This window comes from Strongylocentrotus purpuratus, unplaced genomic scaffold (assembly GCF_000002235.5).
Source record: "Strongylocentrotus purpuratus isolate Spur 01 unplaced genomic scaffold, Spur_5.0 spur5_scaffold_20, whole genome shotgun sequence".
NCBI lineage: Eukaryota > Metazoa > Echinodermata > Echinoidea > Camarodonta > Strongylocentrotidae > Strongylocentrotus > Strongylocentrotus purpuratus.
Window position 1 is genome coordinate 42163362 of NW_022145606.1, and position 17052 is coordinate 42180413.

Here is a 17052-nt window from a genome sequence, read left to right on the forward strand (position 1 = left end):
AGTGACATTCTTTACAATGTTGTTCTCGATGTCTTTATTTTCTCATCAGTGCTGACATTTTCTTGCTCGTGAAAAGCTGAATTGCAACTTATTTGTACATTTTCTTGAATTTCCAATTCCATCAGCAGATACTCAGTTTGATCCTTGTTTGTCAGAATTTACTTAGAGCTCACAAATTGTCAAGGTATCTGAGGAAATGGCCGTTACACAGGTGAGTCAGTCGACATTTTCATTCAATTTCCGTTGCCCATGCATGTCGTGTGTGTGTACGGTGAGTGTCTGTCAGGGGTGTGGGTGTGTGCTGCATGTTGTGTCTGGCTCGGCCTGACCGGCTAGCGCCCTTGCCAGAAATGCACATGCACCAGTAGTCAGGCCGCGGGCCCCGACGGCCGGGCGAATCGGCTCAAGCTGGTAGTACCCAGCGGACAGCATTAGGATAATTGGGGGTTTGGGGGCCGTTTCTCGAAACCGTCATAACTACTAGATACAAGATCAACGACATCTCGCCACTGTTACGCAACTTGTCAGCTAAGTAAGTGTTTCACGAAGCCGTCTTTGCCGAGATGAGCGACAACTTCCGCGACAAGCGAGTTGTCACTGATCCGAACCTGTCATATCTTTTTAATTGCTGTAAAGCGCCATCACAAGTCAGTTTGATGCCATTCCATGGGTCGCGAAATGGACGATTAGTTTCACTATCATTTTGAGAAAAATATAGACGAGTTCGGTACGTAATTCTCTTGGATGCGAAATGCAAATGTACAAAAGTGAGAATACAAATTATACAGAAACTTTAAAAAGCTGAATATAAACATTAAATTACAAATCATTAAACTATAACATATAAATAAGAGAGGTAAGAATGTTACACACCGTTTTCCATAGTCGATCCATAGTCTTTTCTTAGGATACCGTCATACCTTTGGGGCCTATGTGCATTATTATTCCCTCTCTAATTACTTCTTCCAAATTATATTTTCAATATCAAATCAATTATATAACGAGTATTTATCAGACTCTAGAATAAAAACTGGCTGAGAAAAGACATTTTGCCTAAAATTCCCCGTCACAATAAACAAAAAAGTACGTATGCAGGGCTCGAATTACCCACCGGCAATCGGCAATTTGCTGCCATGCCCCTCTCACTGGCCGGAATGCCCTTTTAAAAATCAAACCGTTTACGGCCACAATATTTTAATCCACAAAAGTTTTGCCGACATTATAGTCATCGTAAGCCAACCCGACTTGTAATGTTCAAAAAGGTTTTGTTGCCTATACGGAGCTCTAAAAACAATGATAGTCGGCAAGGTTTTGTTGCCACTCCGGAGCTCTAAAAACAATGATAGTCGGCAAGGTTTTGTTGCCCCTCCGGAGCTCTAAAAACAATAATTACCGGAAGGTTTTGTTGCCCCTCCGGAGCTCTAAAAACAATGATAGTCGGCAAGGTTTTGTTGCCCCTCCGGAGCTCTAAAAACAATGATAGTCGGCAAGGTTTTGTTGCCCCTCCGGAGCTCTAAAAACAATAATAGTCGGCAAGGTTTTGTTGCCCCTCCGGAGCTCTAAAAACAATGATAGTCGGCAAGGTTTTGTTGCCCCTCCGGAGCTCTAAAAACAATATTTATCGGCAAGGTTTTGTTGCCCCTCCGGAGCTCTAAAAACAATTATAGTCGGCAAGGTTTTGTTGCCCCTCCGGAGCTCTAAAAACAATAATTATCGGCAAGGTTTAGTTGCCCCTACGGACCTCAAAAAACAATAATAATCGGCAAGGTGTTGTTGCCCCTCCGGAGCTCTAAAAACAATAATTACCGGAAGGTTTTGTTGCCCCTACGGAGCGCTAAAAACAATGATAGTCGGCAAGGTTTTGTTGCCCCTCCGAGGCTCTAAAAACAATAATTATCGGAAGGTTTTGTTGCCCCTCCGGAGCTCTAAAAACAATAATTACCGGAAGGTTTTGTTGCCCCTCCGGAGCTCTAAAAACAATGATAGTCGGCAAGGTTTTGTTGCCCCTCCGAGGCTCTAAAAACAATAATTATCGGAAGGTTTTGTTGCCCCTCCGGAGCTCTAAAAACAATAATAGTCGGCAAGGTTTTGTTGCCCCTCCGGAGCTCTAAAAACAATGATAGTCTGCAAGGTTTTGTTGCCCCTCCGGAGCTCTAAAAACAATAATAGTCGGCAAGGTTTTGTTGCCCCTACGGAGCTCTAAAAACAATAATTATCAGCAAGGCTTTGTTGCCCCTACGGAGATCTAAAACAATGATAATCGGCAAGACTTTGTTGCCCCTACGGAGATCTAAAACAATAATTATTGGCGAGACTTAATTTCCACTATGGAACTCCTAAATTAATTGGTGGGACTTAATTGCCGATACGGAGATATGAAAGAATGTCTTCATCCAAATGACTGAAACGTTTGGCACAAAAACCGTAATGACTCAGGCTTAGATTTTCAATCCATCCTTTTTATTTGAACCAATCAATATCGGGAAGTTTTGTTTACCCATCGTTGGTTCAACATCTTTACTTCGCGTTGTGACCTTTTTTGGTGCGTTTTCACAGTTTTTAATCAGTGAAAAACTTGGATTTTTCTCGGGAGGAGGGTCTGGAATTAAATCAGAAAAGGATTAAGAGTCGAGATAATGGTACAAAGAATCGTCTTCTTTCCCATACGTTTTAATTAAAACGTCATAGCTTCCGCCCATCGCGCGGGAGGGGTGTGAATTGAGTTCAGAAAAGGATAATACCGGTAGTCGAGATCGAGACGAATCGTCTTCTTTCCCTAATAATTTATTAAAAACGTCTAAGCTTCCGCGCTTCCCTTGGAATTCAGAAAAGGATAAAGAGTCAAGAACGGTACAACGAATCATCTTCTTTCTCTAATAATTCAATGAAACGTCAAAGGGGGAAACTCCCCCCCCCAATTTTTTTTGAAAAGCATTTTAAAGAGAAATAGAAAGAAAGAGAGCAAGAAAGAAAAAATAGTTAACTACCAGTTTCTCAACAAAATAAGGTATCAAAAATTGCTCATCTGATCGTAATTAAACGCCTAAAACCCCCTGAGCTTCCGTGGGCTCTGCCCCCGGGACCCAACCAAGGGCCCTTTGGCAGGCCTCTTGATACTCATCTGACCGTAATCAAATGCTTAAACCCCTGAGCTTCCGGGGGCCCTGCCCCCTGGACCCCACTGGATGCTAATCTGACGGTAATGTAATGCTTTAAACCCATGGGCTTCTGGGGGCTCCGCCCGCTGGACCTCACGCCAATCAGTATCCTGCCAGTGTCACAAATAAGGTATAAAAATATGTTCATCTGACCGTAATCAAATGCCTGAAACCCCTGAAATTCAGGGGTTTCCACACCCTCGACTCCACCAGGGGCCCTGAGGCGGGCCCCTGAATGCTTATCTGACCGTAATTTGCCTTCAACCCATGAGTTTCCGGGGGCGAACAAGGTATCAAAAGATGTTCATCTGCCGCAGGCACGTAGCCGGGGGGGGGGGGGGGGGGGGGCAGTGGGGGCGCCCCCCAAAAAAAAAAGCCAAAAAAAGAGAAGAGAGAAAAGGGAGAGGACGTATGAAGAAAAAGGAGCAGACAAAAAACATTTTTGAAATTCAGACAAGGATTAAGAGTCGAGAACGGTACAACGAATCGTCTTCTTTCTCTAATGATTTAATGAAACATAAAAGCTTCCGCGCTTTGCGCGGGAAGGGGAAAACTGTATTCATGCAGGCGAGGATTATTTTCGAGAACGGTACAACGAATCCTCTTCTTTCTCTAATGATTTAATGAAACGTAAAAGCTTCCGCGCTTTGCGCGGAGGAAGGGGAACTGTATTCAGACGAGCAGGCACGTACGCAGGGGGGGGGGGGGGGTTGGAACGTTAACCCCCCCCCCCTTCGTTTTTTTTTACCCCCCCCCCACCCCTCCCACCACCCCAAAGGGAACAAAATGTCAAATTTTCAAATTTCGAGACCAAAAAACAAAAAAAAGTGTCCTCTTACCCCCCCCCCCCCCCCCCGCTTATTCAGCGGCTGGCTAAGTCATTGCGATTTTTTTTTGGGGACAAAAAAAAAAAGTGGGCCCCCCCCCCCCCCCCCTAAGGAAGAAATCCTCGATCCGCCCCTGGGTGCACATATCCCCCCCCCCCCCCCCACCTTGAAAACAACGGCGTGAGGTGATTTTACGCGCACTTTCCACGTTGGCCTTAGTGCCCCTTAGGATAGATTTGTGCCCCTTTCAGTGGATTTGTGCCCTCTCAAAAAAGTGGCCTTGACCCAAATTTGATGTAATTCGAGGCCTGCGTATGGATAAACTATCACATTACGGTATCCTTCAACTAACTTTTGATTCGACAGTCGAAAAAAAAACACTCACCGGTTTTTCTTCAATTTAAGAATCTTTACAGAAATATGCAAATTGTTTGATGATGTAAATATGATAATGACACTATTTATTATTTATTTTAGGAGAATTTATATGTATATATTTCTTTTTGAACAATTTTAGCCCCAAAACTTGTTTTGGGTTATTCTTGATAAATCAAATGGATCGTGACAAAAACTATGTTCTTGAGCTGCTAGTATCGCGATATATCGATATCATGTCTGTCATGGCTTTGTGAAACGGTTTATCCGCTTCATGACATCTCCGTAGGTCGCCGACAAAGATATGACTGTCATGGAGTTGGTTTCGAGAAACGGCCCCCAGGTGTCCGGACGACACACTTACAAACAATAAAGCCTTCTCTTTAGTTTCGCCTTTGTAGCCTATTTAATAATTCAATGAAATAGCACTGACCATCATTGAAATTTTTCTTTCAAAATATTGTCCAACAAGGCAACAATGCCAACATCAAGAAAAGTCTTAGAAAAATAGAAGATTTATGAAATAGATCTATTGATTGTAAAAATTTTCGAAATCATATTACTTTTTTTAATCAATTGTCCGAATACCCAACGTTTTCAGACACACAACTTATGGTAGATCTATCAGGTCTACCAGTATCAGCTCACTACAGTAGGGCTAGGGGCGAGATTGAGGATTGCCGCATAAACAATGATCGTCTTCGTAAACGCGGACGGACAAGTCTGCAAAAATAAGGATCGTCCGCATTTTCGCAGACGTTTCATATATCCGATCCGCGCGTTGGCGATGCGAAAAAAGGATTCCGCAATGATTTTCTTGATGCATTTTAAGTTGACTTCGTACAGAGACTTTCACATTATGAGCGATAAATCCTCGTGAAGAGGGACAACCCTTAAAACTAGTAGACAGGAACCAGACACCCAGGAGGGCCGTGGAAAAAAACGTCAGCAAAAATGCGGACCATCCTTATTTTTTAGAATGCAATTTGTCTGCGTTTATGAGCAAATCCTTGTTTATGCGGATGATCCTCATTCTTGGACCAGCGCCCCTACTGCGTTTCGGGCTTGTGATGCAGAAATCTGAATTCTGCAAATTCAACTTTTTTTTTTACACCAATGGCAAAGTGTTGCGTGTGTTTCCAGTCAGAATCAATATGACGAACTCTCATCGGAGGCCAACATTTTTGTAATGTAAATTGCATGTCAACTACATGTAGTTCACGTGATCAGGATTCACGACTCACACACAAATTTGCAAGGTTAAACTGAAATGGCAAAAGCTTCCGGCGGTGATATTGAATGGTTTATGGTTGTTCTGCTGAGACTACGTCTGTTCTGTTAAAGTCTTTACAAAAGATAATATATGAGATTTTTAAGGTGCAGAATACAGTTGAAATCAAATGCTCAAGGCACACAATACAAAAGAGAGAGTGTCCCCAAATAGCAAAGAGTCTTTCATTTTGGATGTGTGCCTATTGGCTCTACTTTCGGACTTACTTTCGGATAAGATATATATATATGCAACTGTAGTTTTCTTGAGCCACAGCACGTCACAGGTGTTCCTTTATTCACGCAAATGTGAATGTACACAGGTGAAAAAAGTATTTAACCATCAAAACACAGATTTTTGTGGCAGGCCGTTCACCTTACGCCCTATCCTGAGTTTTTTTTGGTAATGGTTCTGTGCACAAAGAGAAAAGAAAAACAGCTTCCAAAGCTGTGAGCATTACTGTATTATTATTGTACTGAAAATTCGGTTTCAGGGGCGCCCCTGTACGATGTGTCTCAATTTATAGTGTTTCTGTGTTTCTGAGTGGTCTAGGCACCGTGCGTTACAAAATTAAAAGATCACTGCGCACGCACTCCGAGTAGCCGAGAAGCCTGTTTCAAATCGGGCAAAGCTAGTTTTCCATGCCATCGAAACCGGGCTGACCAGATTAAACTTTTAAAAAAGCAGAAACACGAAGTTGCAAACCATCCAGAGACTCCTAATAAATTGCGTTACTGATAAATTAATTATATCATTACAAATCTTTATCCTCAGTTTTCTTATTTATAACTGATTTTCCTTATGAAATTAAAGATATGGCGTATATATTCAATACTGAATGAACGCCATTAAACTATTACCTACAACAACAAAAACATACTGTATTATCCTAATTTATCTCTCTCTATCTCTTTCTCTCTCATGACAGGCAAGCGGGAATTCGCAACCCAGTAAGTCATGGGGTAAGGATATTTGAACGTTCTTCTGGAAGAATTTCTATTTTTTAGGAATTCAGTTTCATAAATAAATAATCTTTGTTCCTCGATCAATTAAGTTTTTGGTAATGTTGCATTTTGTCATGTCCTTGTAATCTTTTACCCACCTTTATCTTGTAATTATGTGTTTGTTGATTTGGCCACATATAAGGGTCACTTTCTTAATGGCTGCTACCTAACGAGCAATATTTATATTGTTGTACTATATTTGTATATAATTTTTCTAATCTTTTTATATATAACGTGCAATGTATAATTCTATGTGTGCATGTAATTTTTTAATAATAAAATTTAATTGAAAAAATTTTGAGTAAATTCCATCCGTCAGTAGATTTCTCACTAAATGCAAATTTGTTTAGGTCATAGGTCCTTTCTCCCATCAAGTCCTCCCTCTGCCACTGCCACCACCACCATACCTTGGATCACCAACCTAATCAAAACCTACTCTCTATGAATGATATTTGTATATATTTTGTATAATAACTTGAGATGATTGTCAGTGTTATTAATTTTTTTATTTATAAATATAAATCGCCGATTATTTTTATTCTACATATTTTCTACGACAAATTGTATTCATTTCTGTGACTAGAGCTGAATTCCTGAATGGTAAATGTCTCTTTTCAATGATAATCAGAAGTGAATCACTGATTTTGTTTTTTATGTTATTTTTTAATGAATCAGAACTGAGTCTCTACGAGCTTCACCGATCTCCGCAAGAAGCCATCACCGATGAGACGGAGATCGCCGTCTCCCCGCGTAGCCTCCACAGTGAACTCATGTGTCCTATCTGTCTCGACATGCTCAAAAACACCTACACGACCAAGGAGTGCCTGCACCGGTTCTGTCAAGATTGCATCATCACCGCACTAAGGAGTGGGTAAGTAGGACGGTAGGAAGCGAAAGTTAATGTGGTTAGATGAGCAAGTGTGCGCTTGTAAAAATGATGCCTGACTGGAATGCTCCCCATGGAGTAGAGAATGTGCATACATTGTGTACGGGTATGCCTGTATCCGATGACTTTATTAGGCACATCGTTGATGTATTAAACGCTATATAAAATTCAAATATTATTATTAGTAGTGAGTGTATAATGATAATAATAATAACTTGATATAATAATCCATTTTGGTGTTGTGCATGTCAAATTATGATGTAACCCTTCAACGCGCTTCCGAAAGACGTTGGATATTGGCTTTGGCTCCGGCAACTGTAGGGCTCAGTGCATTCAGGGAAAGACTCCTAAGGTACCCAACCTTGGTTGTCATGAGTACAAGTTCATCGACATCCCATTGAAGCGTTTGTATTTCATTTATCATGTGGAACGCTTAGAATCTCATATACATGCATTATTAATTTATTTTTATTATGATAATTATCGGGCTCATGTATACTGACTGTAAAAAGTGTTGTTAGTATGGAGCCATATACATGTAACCTTTATTGAAATAATTGATTTCACATTTTGTTTTGTTTTTCAATTTTGAATCGTTTTTCAATTTTGAATCAGGAACAAGGAATGTCCAACATGTAGGAAGAAGTTGGTCTCAAAGCGGTCTCTAAGACCTGATCCTAATTTTGATGCCCTCATCTCTAAGATCTATCCCAGTCGAGATGAATACGAAGCACATCAGGTAACCATGGCGATAAATTTGAATCATTTTCATATTTCTTATTGTAGAAATATAATAATTTGTAGAACAGAGAACACCAGACATACTAAAGCTTTTCGTCTTCCACTCCTCAGTATAAGAGTGAACAGGAATCTGAAATCGGACATTATAAACGGAAGCTAAAGAATGGATTAATACAAAAATAATGATAATGATGACAGATCCTAGGTGAATGAGTGACATTTCTGCTGTATATGAATATTGTTCAGTTCTATGTTTGACCGTAGGACATTAATAATATCTCTGTGATAAAGTTAACACATTTCATATGGGGCTTGATATAGCTTTTGTTTTAGGTGAAAAAACTGAATAAATATAATCTCCATTATGTGGCCTTAGCATACTCCCTTTACTTTGTGTACAGTTCTTGTGTTTACTTTCTTTAATTAACATTACTGATCGTACATTGCCATTTGAATTTATTTGAATCAAAGACATCTGATTGGTTCCATTGTTAAATCTCTTTGTCTCTTTCTGTTCTGTGATGTAGGAGAGAGTCATGGCCAAGTTGAACAAGAGACACAATACTGCCGCTTTGAGCACCAGTATCGAGGAGGGGCTGAAGGTACAGGCCCTTAACAGAGCACAAAGAGTGCCACCCAAAGTAAGTGTAATAACAAGAGAGATAACACAGCAGTAGTGAGTAAGTGTAAAGAAGAATGTCCATAGGTATGGGCACTGAACAGAGCACAAAGAGTTCCACCCAAAGTAAGTCTAATAAGAAGAGACATAACATGTTTAATGGCTACAGAATCTGAACAGAGCACAGAGATTTCTTTTTCCACGCATGTTAAGAGAGCATATAAGTATCTCTTTCTTTTACTTTTTCTATTGAAGTCTCTTCCTCTTCTACCCCTGATTGTCTTTTCAATTCTCTCAGCACTACTCACCTTTCCCCCTCTCCCCCTTCCCTCCCCTTCTCTCTCTCTCTCTTCTCTCATTTTCTCTCCCCTTCTCTCTCACACATTCTCTCTCTCCTCTGTCTCTCTTCTTGTCTCTTCCATTCTCTCAAGATTCAAGATTCAAGTTTTATTGTCCATAATAATCCAGAAATTTGTTTCCCATTGGTGCTTCAAACAATATAAACACAGGCATAACCATGATATTGCATGCTGAGAGCCAGAAGCGTGTTTAGTTAATGTGGAACAAAAACGATTCAACACCATTCTAGCTCTCAGCGCTCTCTCTCTCTCTCCTTTCCTTGTTTTCACACTCTCTTCCCTCCCGCTTTCTTTCACTCTGTCCGTCTCTCTATTACGCTCTCTTCCTACATGTACACCTGTATACCTCCCTGTCTCACCCATTCTCTATAAAAAAAAACATTACTATACCCTCCCCCTCCCTCTTTGTCTCCCTCCCCCGCTCCCCCCCCCCTCTCTCTCTCTCACACATGCACATTATTCACATTCTCATTCTCTCCTTTCATCAGAGAAAACAAGAATTCGACCTCGAGGGCGGCGAGCTACCTCCCATCGACGATGACCCCGCCCATTGCGGTGACCTGAACGGCGACCCTCTTGCACCCCTTCCACCGGGCCAGGAGGGATTGGAGCTTGCCCCTCCCTCGGCCCCCCTCACGCCCCCGTTGGAATCCCCTCAGGAGGAACGAGGACGATTGGTCCGGTCTCATTCTGAGGATCTCTCATCCAGCCAGGGTTGCCATTCCTTTCAGGACCAAGACTCTCTTCAGGTAAGACTGAGAAAAACAACTTAACTCATTGAATACTGAATTCTCTAATTCCCATGGGCTTAATACAAGGAACACCTGATTCCAGCAGGCAGCGGGTTAAAAGGGAGATGGTAGTCAGTTTCCATGTGCAGTAGGTCTTTGTTCGCTGACACCAGACTTGGTGGAAATACTGTTAAAGATACTATGTTCCTTTTGCAGCCAACATCAAATTCTGTAGAGCTTTGTAGGAATTACGAATATGTCATGTATGTCCTATCTGTGAAACTTAAACGTTAGCAGTGTCCTAATATTAAAATTATGCAAGGAAACTCGTTTACTTGCTAGATTTCACTGTCAGACACTATTGAGTGACTGACTGGCTTTTTTTCTTCTTTGGTAATAACATACATCAAATTATCTGTAAAGGGTACATGAGCATTTGTCTACATCAATAACCCACTTCTTGTAATGGCCAGAATAAAACGTACAACTATTCGGTTAATGGGCCTGCAAATGGGACATAGTACCTTTAATGAGTGTACAAGAGTTGCACACGGCAAACCCGTGGTCCCATCAAGAAATACCCCCCTTGTCTTTCAGAGAGTCTTCAGGTGAGGAAAATGTAAGATAATAACACTTATGTTATGTGGTAGAAATTATCTCTAAAATAGAAGTAAAAATGCTATGTTCACATTCATTGCTGACATATCCCTTCCACAGGCGATGAAACGACCAAGAACTTCTGATGAGTCCAGCAGCTGTGGGGACGTAGAGGGAGAGATAGAGGGTGAGGGCAGTTTGGACATGCCTGACCCATCTAACGTAAGTCAATGTGTACATGCCTGATGCATCTACAGGCCTGATAATTTCCAGATATTATCATATTTTCCTGTTTTTTTTTCTTAAAATTTATTTTCATAATTATTTTCTTTCAAAAATGGACAGTCCCTGAGATCAATGTAAATCTGATTTCAAATGAGGGGGGTGAAGTGCTGTTTTTCCATGACTTGCTTGAAGGTCTCGCACAAGTGCCCATAACCAGACATATTGTCTAGGGAAACATTGTTTTATTAGAGCAATTGAGCATTAAAATAAAAATAAAATTCTTGCCAATTAGAAGAAGAAGCGGTAATCAATTTTGTCCTTTAAAATTCCTGTCTTGAAAGGATTACCATACATGGAATATTCTCTTCTTTCTATTTTCTTTTCATCAAACTTGTACCTTTTCGTTTTGACCCTCTTGCAGGAGATAGAGCTGGTATTCAAACCCCACCCGGATGAGATCATGCATAGTAGACCTTACATGGTACGCTATCTCAAGACGTCAGCTCTCGCTTCCATCGACCACCTAGCCAAATATCTTTCGATGAGGATTGCTCTCGACCTTAGGGGTGAGTTTAATCAGTAAATTGGCAATGCATGTTCTAGCTTCAGTTGAAAACAATTGTTCTTGCTTTTAAAATTGGCAATAAGACATCAGCTCTAGCTTCAATTGACCTCTATTATTTTATTTCTAATATAAAGTTGAGTTAAATCAGTAAATTGGCAATTCATGGTATCTCAATACAATAGCTCTCCCTTCTATCGACCACCTAGCCAAATATCTCTCGATGAGGATTGCTCTCGACCTTAGGGGCGAGTTTAATCAGGAAATTGGCAATGCGTGGTATATTGAGACGTAAGCTCTAGTTTCAGTTGACCACTATTTTTATTTTTTTTTTTATCTAAAAAGGCGAGTTAAATCAGTAACCTGGCAATTCATGGTATCTCAAGACATTAGCTCTAGCTTCAGTTGACCATCTAGTCAAATATCACTCTATCACGATTGCCCTTCATCTTAGAGGCGAGTTAAATCAGTAAATTGACAATCCCTGGTAACTCAAGACATTCGATCAGTAATTGACAAGTCTCACCACCATACTGGGGCACTATTTCACCAGGCACTCAGAGTCCGTCCAAGAAGCACAAGGAATATTCATTTGTTTTTTTGTTCTTCCTTGCTACCATAGATGCCGGTTCAATGGACAGTCAGAGTTCGTCCAATCAAAACGAGGGAGGGTGCGGAGAATTCACTATCTTCATTAGCACATATCCAGGTCAATTTCAGGTGAGTCCCTTGCAATTTTATGAAGGGTTTAGTAAGAAAGTCTTTTCTGAGGTACAGTCAAACCTGTCTATAGCGACCGCCCAAAGGAAACACAAAAAGTGGTCTTTGTAGACAGGTTCCTTTAGTACATGTTTCAATGAGAAACCATTTTCAAGGGAAACAAAAAATGTGACCTTTGTAGACAGGTATATGTACTATCTGCGCAGGAGCAGATGAAGGTCATTTGTTTTAAAAAAACATTGAGGCAAATGATGGATGCAAGTTCGTTAAAGCTATGTAATCATTATACACATGTATGCATGGATGATACATTCTGTGATACACAGGTGGAAGTATTCTTGACAAGAGAGCAAATGAAAGGTATTCTCTTGAAGAACCTTCGTTCCTTTGGCAGTGATTAGTCTAAAAATGCACAAAGTTGGACTTCTCCATGTTTAAAAGATCTGTCATCATTTGGGGGGTCATTTTTACATGTGCTCTTTCTTAAGTGGTCGATTAGAGTAGAGTTTATTCAGAGTAAGATTGTATCATCCTATCTAATCTTCACTCCGGTGATGTCAAGGCAGCAGACAGCAAGAAACTGTTTGAATAATCATTAGAAAGGCCACTTGAGTAGATGAAAGCTTGCCTACTCAAGTTTGAAAGTTGGTAGAATCCTCAATTATTGTTAAGAACCTAGGATAATTTTAACAATATATGTTTGTATTTTTCTTGATTTCTTATAGCCACTGACTGGTAACCAAACCCTTGAGCAAGTCAATGAGAGGCACTGGAAAGCAAACAGACCATTGGAGATGTACTTTCTCTCAAAGAAGTGAGATGGGTTACCAGTCTCTGTCTATGATAGTCATTGAATGGTTGCCAAACCCTTGAGCAAGTCAACGAGAGACACTGGAAAGCAAATAGACCATTGGAGATGTACTTTCTCTCAAAGAAGTGAGATGGGTTACCAATCTCTGTCTATGATAGTCATTGGATGGTGCCCAAACCCTTGAGTGAGACACAGAGAGACACTTTAAAGTGAAGAGATCATTGGAGATGTACTCCCTTTCTAAGAAGTGAGATGGGTTACCAGTCTCTGTGTATGATAGTCATTGAATGGTTCCCAAACCCTTGAGCGAGACACAGAGACACTTGAAAGTGAACAAACCATTGGTGGTGTACTCCCTTTCTATGAAGTGAGATTGGTTACCAATCTCTGTCTAAGATAATCATTGAATGGTTCCCAAACCCTAAAGCAAGACACAGAGAGACACTTGAAAGTGAATAAACCATTGGAGATGTGCTCCCTTTCTATAAAATGAGATGGGTTACCACTCTCTGTCTATGATAGTCATTGAATGGTTCCCAAACTCTTGAGTGAGACACAGAGAGACACTTTAAAGTGAAGAGATCATTGGAGATGTGCTCTCTTTCTAAGAAGTGAGATGGGTTACCACTCTCTGTCTATGATAGTCATTGGATGGTTCCCAAACCCTAGAGCACGACTCAGAGAGACACTGGAAAGTGAACAGACCATTGGAGATGCAAACCTCTAAGAATTGAAAAGGGATCACAGTCTGTGCTAGGGATGGATGTTGACTGGTTCCTGAACCTTTCTCAGGATCTAAAGACAATTCAACGAGAATAGGCCAGTAAAGGAGTGATGTAAGGTCACCACTCTCAACATTGCCGAATGCACCTGTAAGAGTGGTGCCCAAACCTTTCTTCATAACTCATGGATGAACATTGAAGTCTCAATATGATCACTTTGGATTGCATTGATAACGTGATGTACAATGAAGACTGGTTCCCAAACCCTGCTTTACCACTATGAGAGTACATTGAGGTGCTGGGCATGCCATGAGCTGATATAGACGGAATGTTTAGGGGTGGTGAAATGATTCAGAACACCTTCCCCCTCCTTCTAAAAAACACCATTAATAATTCTTTAAAGAGAAGGTTGAGTTCTGGGAAGAGGTGAAAAATAATTTGTCAGTGTTATCATTCTTATTATGCGAGTGTGGAAGAACATCAGATAAGAAATGTTCCCTGAAAAGCATGGTTTTTCAAATGCCTTCATATTCTAAATATGTCATGTAACATCGTAAAAATCCGGGTAGGATTTTTACCCCATGTGTTCATTAGTCCCATATACATCGTTCTGTGTACAGTGTTTGTAACTTTACCAAGACTTGGCCAAATTTCTTATCATTTTGATGATTCCAGAACCTTGCAATACACACAAATTCTTATATGCTAGATGATCAACCTTTTCTGCTCGATTCCACACCATTTCTTTCACAATGCGATCGCATGACCAGAACTCAACTTCATCTTTAAGGCTCTTTCAGATATGAAGTGATAAACTGCAGCGTTCTATAAAAGATTTTCCCAACTTTGTTAAAATGAATGGTAGCTGCGCGCAATGAAAGTCCTTTGCATATACATGTACACTGAGCTCTGTTATAATATACAGAAAATGTGAAGTGTTTCCCACGTACATCATTTTGTTTTTAAAGACAAGGTTTATCGCAATATATCCGAACAAGGCTTCATTGATGTTTTGTACACTCTTTGTTGGATGTAAATAATGTTTTTCAAAAATTATGACAGTATATGAAGACAGATAAATAGGCTTTTGATTCTAGTTTTAAGTGTACAGAACAAGCAAGCAAAACTATCAAGAATTTTATTTGTATGAAATTATGGCAAAAAGGAACTAAACAACTGGATTTTATTTGATACAAATTTTATATTTTTATGTCTCCATTACGAAGTAGCCAGAGGCATTATGTTTTTTTGGGTTGTCCGTCCGTACGTCCCGTTCTCGTGATCGCGTTATCTCAAGAACCGATTGATGGATTCCTGCTAAACTTAGGTCATGTATGTATCTTGCAGAGCTAATGAACTGATTAGATTTTGGGGGTCACAAGGTCAAAGGTCACAGGGCTCATTATGTATGCCAGAAAGGCTTAAGCTACCGGTATCCATTATTAGGACTTGGGAGGAAAAAGTGAAATGATTTCAATTTTCAATAATGTGTGCATCTATCTTGTTTGAGGCTAAGATCTAAAAGTGGGGCCATTTTTTAGAAATTTTCCAGAGAAAAATCATTCCCCATTTCAGGGATTTTATTATAAAGCGACCCTGTCGAATGGAACATCCCTGTTCACTCTAATAGAAGTGTATCCCCCCGAGGTCAAAAAGATGATTTTCGTTATTGCTTGCTTGAGTATGTATTGTACATCTCTGAGCTTTATGCTGTATATGTGTATTGTAATGCATGGTATTACATGTATGTCTATGTGTTATATTGTGTTTTCTGTTACAGAATTAATATTGTTGAATCTATGTTGAATAAATCATGACTAAGCCTTGCAAAAAGGCATATTAAAAAAAAAATCTACATGTTATGTAGCCATGTTTGTCATTATGGAACAAAGGAGATAAACAATAGGCCTATTCAATCAGACATGGAATGAAAATGAAGAAGTGTGGAATATGGTGACAAGAAGAAAACAGAATGACTGGCCAAGCAAAGGAGAAAAGTGAGGAAAAAAGGAACACTTGTAGAGAGAGAGAGAGCTCTGAGAAAAGAAATGGGATGAGAGAAGAAAGATAAATACGGAGAGGAGAGAGAGAGAGAGAGAGACAGAGAGCTATATATAAATAGGAAGAGAGAAATAGAGATAGAGGTAATGGGAGAGAAAGAGAGCGATATTTATATAAATATATAGAGAGAGAGATAGGGAGAGAAGAGAGAGATATATATATATATATATAGAGAGAGAGATAGGGAGAGAAGAGATATATATATATATATATAGAGAGAGAGAGAGAAAGAGATGTATACATAGAGAGAGAGAGAGAGAGATAGGGGAGAGAAGAGAGATATGTATACAGAGAGAGAGAGAGAGAGAGAATGATATATTGGAGAGAAGAGAGAGAGAGAAAGATATATATAGAGAGAGAGAAAGAGAGAGATGGGGTACAGATAAGAGAGAGGGAGATGCGGTGTTTCCACTTTAAAGGTATAGACCAGTTTTGGAAACGCCCCCCTCTCAAAAAAATGAAATGGAAGCTCTATTTACCAATCATGTGAAAGAATATGTTTTGACAAATAAGTGATGATACAAAGTTTGCCAGGAACCCGCCTACTAATTGATATATTTGGTAAATTATCATATCGATCCGGCCTGGATAGATATCATGAATGCACTTCAACATTGAACATTATAGGCATTTATTTTTGCTTTTTTGCGAATTTAGGTTGAAGTATTGCCATCTAAACCTCTAAAGGCAATATTTAAACGATACTGAAAGGATATTTTACACCCAAAACCCTTGAACCACAATTTTACCACTACCCGTTTATATCTTAAAAGTAAATGAAATAAATTTATGGTAATTCTGACAATATAAGGAAAATTTTCAAGAAAATCTCTTCATTCAAGATTCAAGGATATTTGTGGAAGTTCTGAAAATCTCGTAACATTCTTAGAATTCCACAATCAGGGCATATAAATAAGTTTTAACTGAACTAAATGAAATTAATGACTTAAATAGAACCAAAACCATAATGAGGATAAGATGAAGCCCCCCCCCCCCCCAGCATCATAATTGAAATTTTAAAAAATATATCCGTCGGCTCAAAGTTGAACAGTTTTTCATATAATCATCTGCTTTTTGGAAACATGCAATGCAAATGATAAATCTTAATTTAAGAAAAATAAAAAGTCCAAGGAATTAGTTGGGATATCGGCATCTAAGGATTTTTTTTTATTTTTTTATGTGTTACTGGATGGACTGGACGCACGTAGATAGATAAATAGATCGATAGATAAATAAATAAGTAGATAGACATATACAAATATATATTTATATAATTCATACATACATAAAGAGAAAATAATAGATTAATAGAAATATGGATATCATATAAAGAGATGGAGAGAAAAATAGTTTTATATTCAGGAAGTTGCTTTCTTTTTATTGG

General features: G+C 39.5%; 1 protein-coding gene across 3 annotated transcripts; it reads left to right on the plus strand.

The window, feature by feature from the left end:
• The first annotated feature begins 4 nt into the window (after positions 1 to 4).
• Positions 5 to 14027, plus strand: LOC583998 (E3 ubiquitin-protein ligase RING2). Of its 3 annotated transcripts, none has more exons than XM_030993380.1 (10): positions 5 to 211; positions 6559 to 6592; positions 7310 to 7505; positions 8136 to 8259; positions 8789 to 8902; positions 9728 to 9988; positions 10688 to 10789; positions 11214 to 11358; positions 11977 to 12074; positions 12800 to 14027. In XM_030993380.1, exons 1-10 carry the CDS (start codon positions 197 to 199, stop codon positions 12890 to 12892), a joined length of 1182 nt encoding a protein of 393 aa, XP_030849240.1. In that variant the 5' UTR covers positions 5 to 196; the 3' UTR covers positions 12893 to 14027. The 3 variants fall into 3 exon arrangements, with proteins under 3 accessions (XP_030849240.1, XP_030849241.1, XP_030849242.1); XM_030993381.1 differs by having other exon boundaries at positions 6559 to 6580; XM_030993382.1 differs by lacking the exon at positions 6559 to 6592.
• Positions 14028 to 17052: the final 3025 nt, after the last annotated feature.

Coding starts and splice junctions, on each gene's coding strand:
- LOC583998 (XM_030993380.1), top strand. Junction 8,260..8,788: donor ATGAATACGAAGCACATCAG/GTAACCATGGCG, acceptor TCTGTGATGTAG/GAGAGAGTCATGGCCAAGTT. Junction 9,989..10,687: donor AGGACCAAGACTCTCTTCAG/GTAAGACTGAGA, acceptor TCCCTTCCACAG/GCGATGAAACGACCAAGAAC.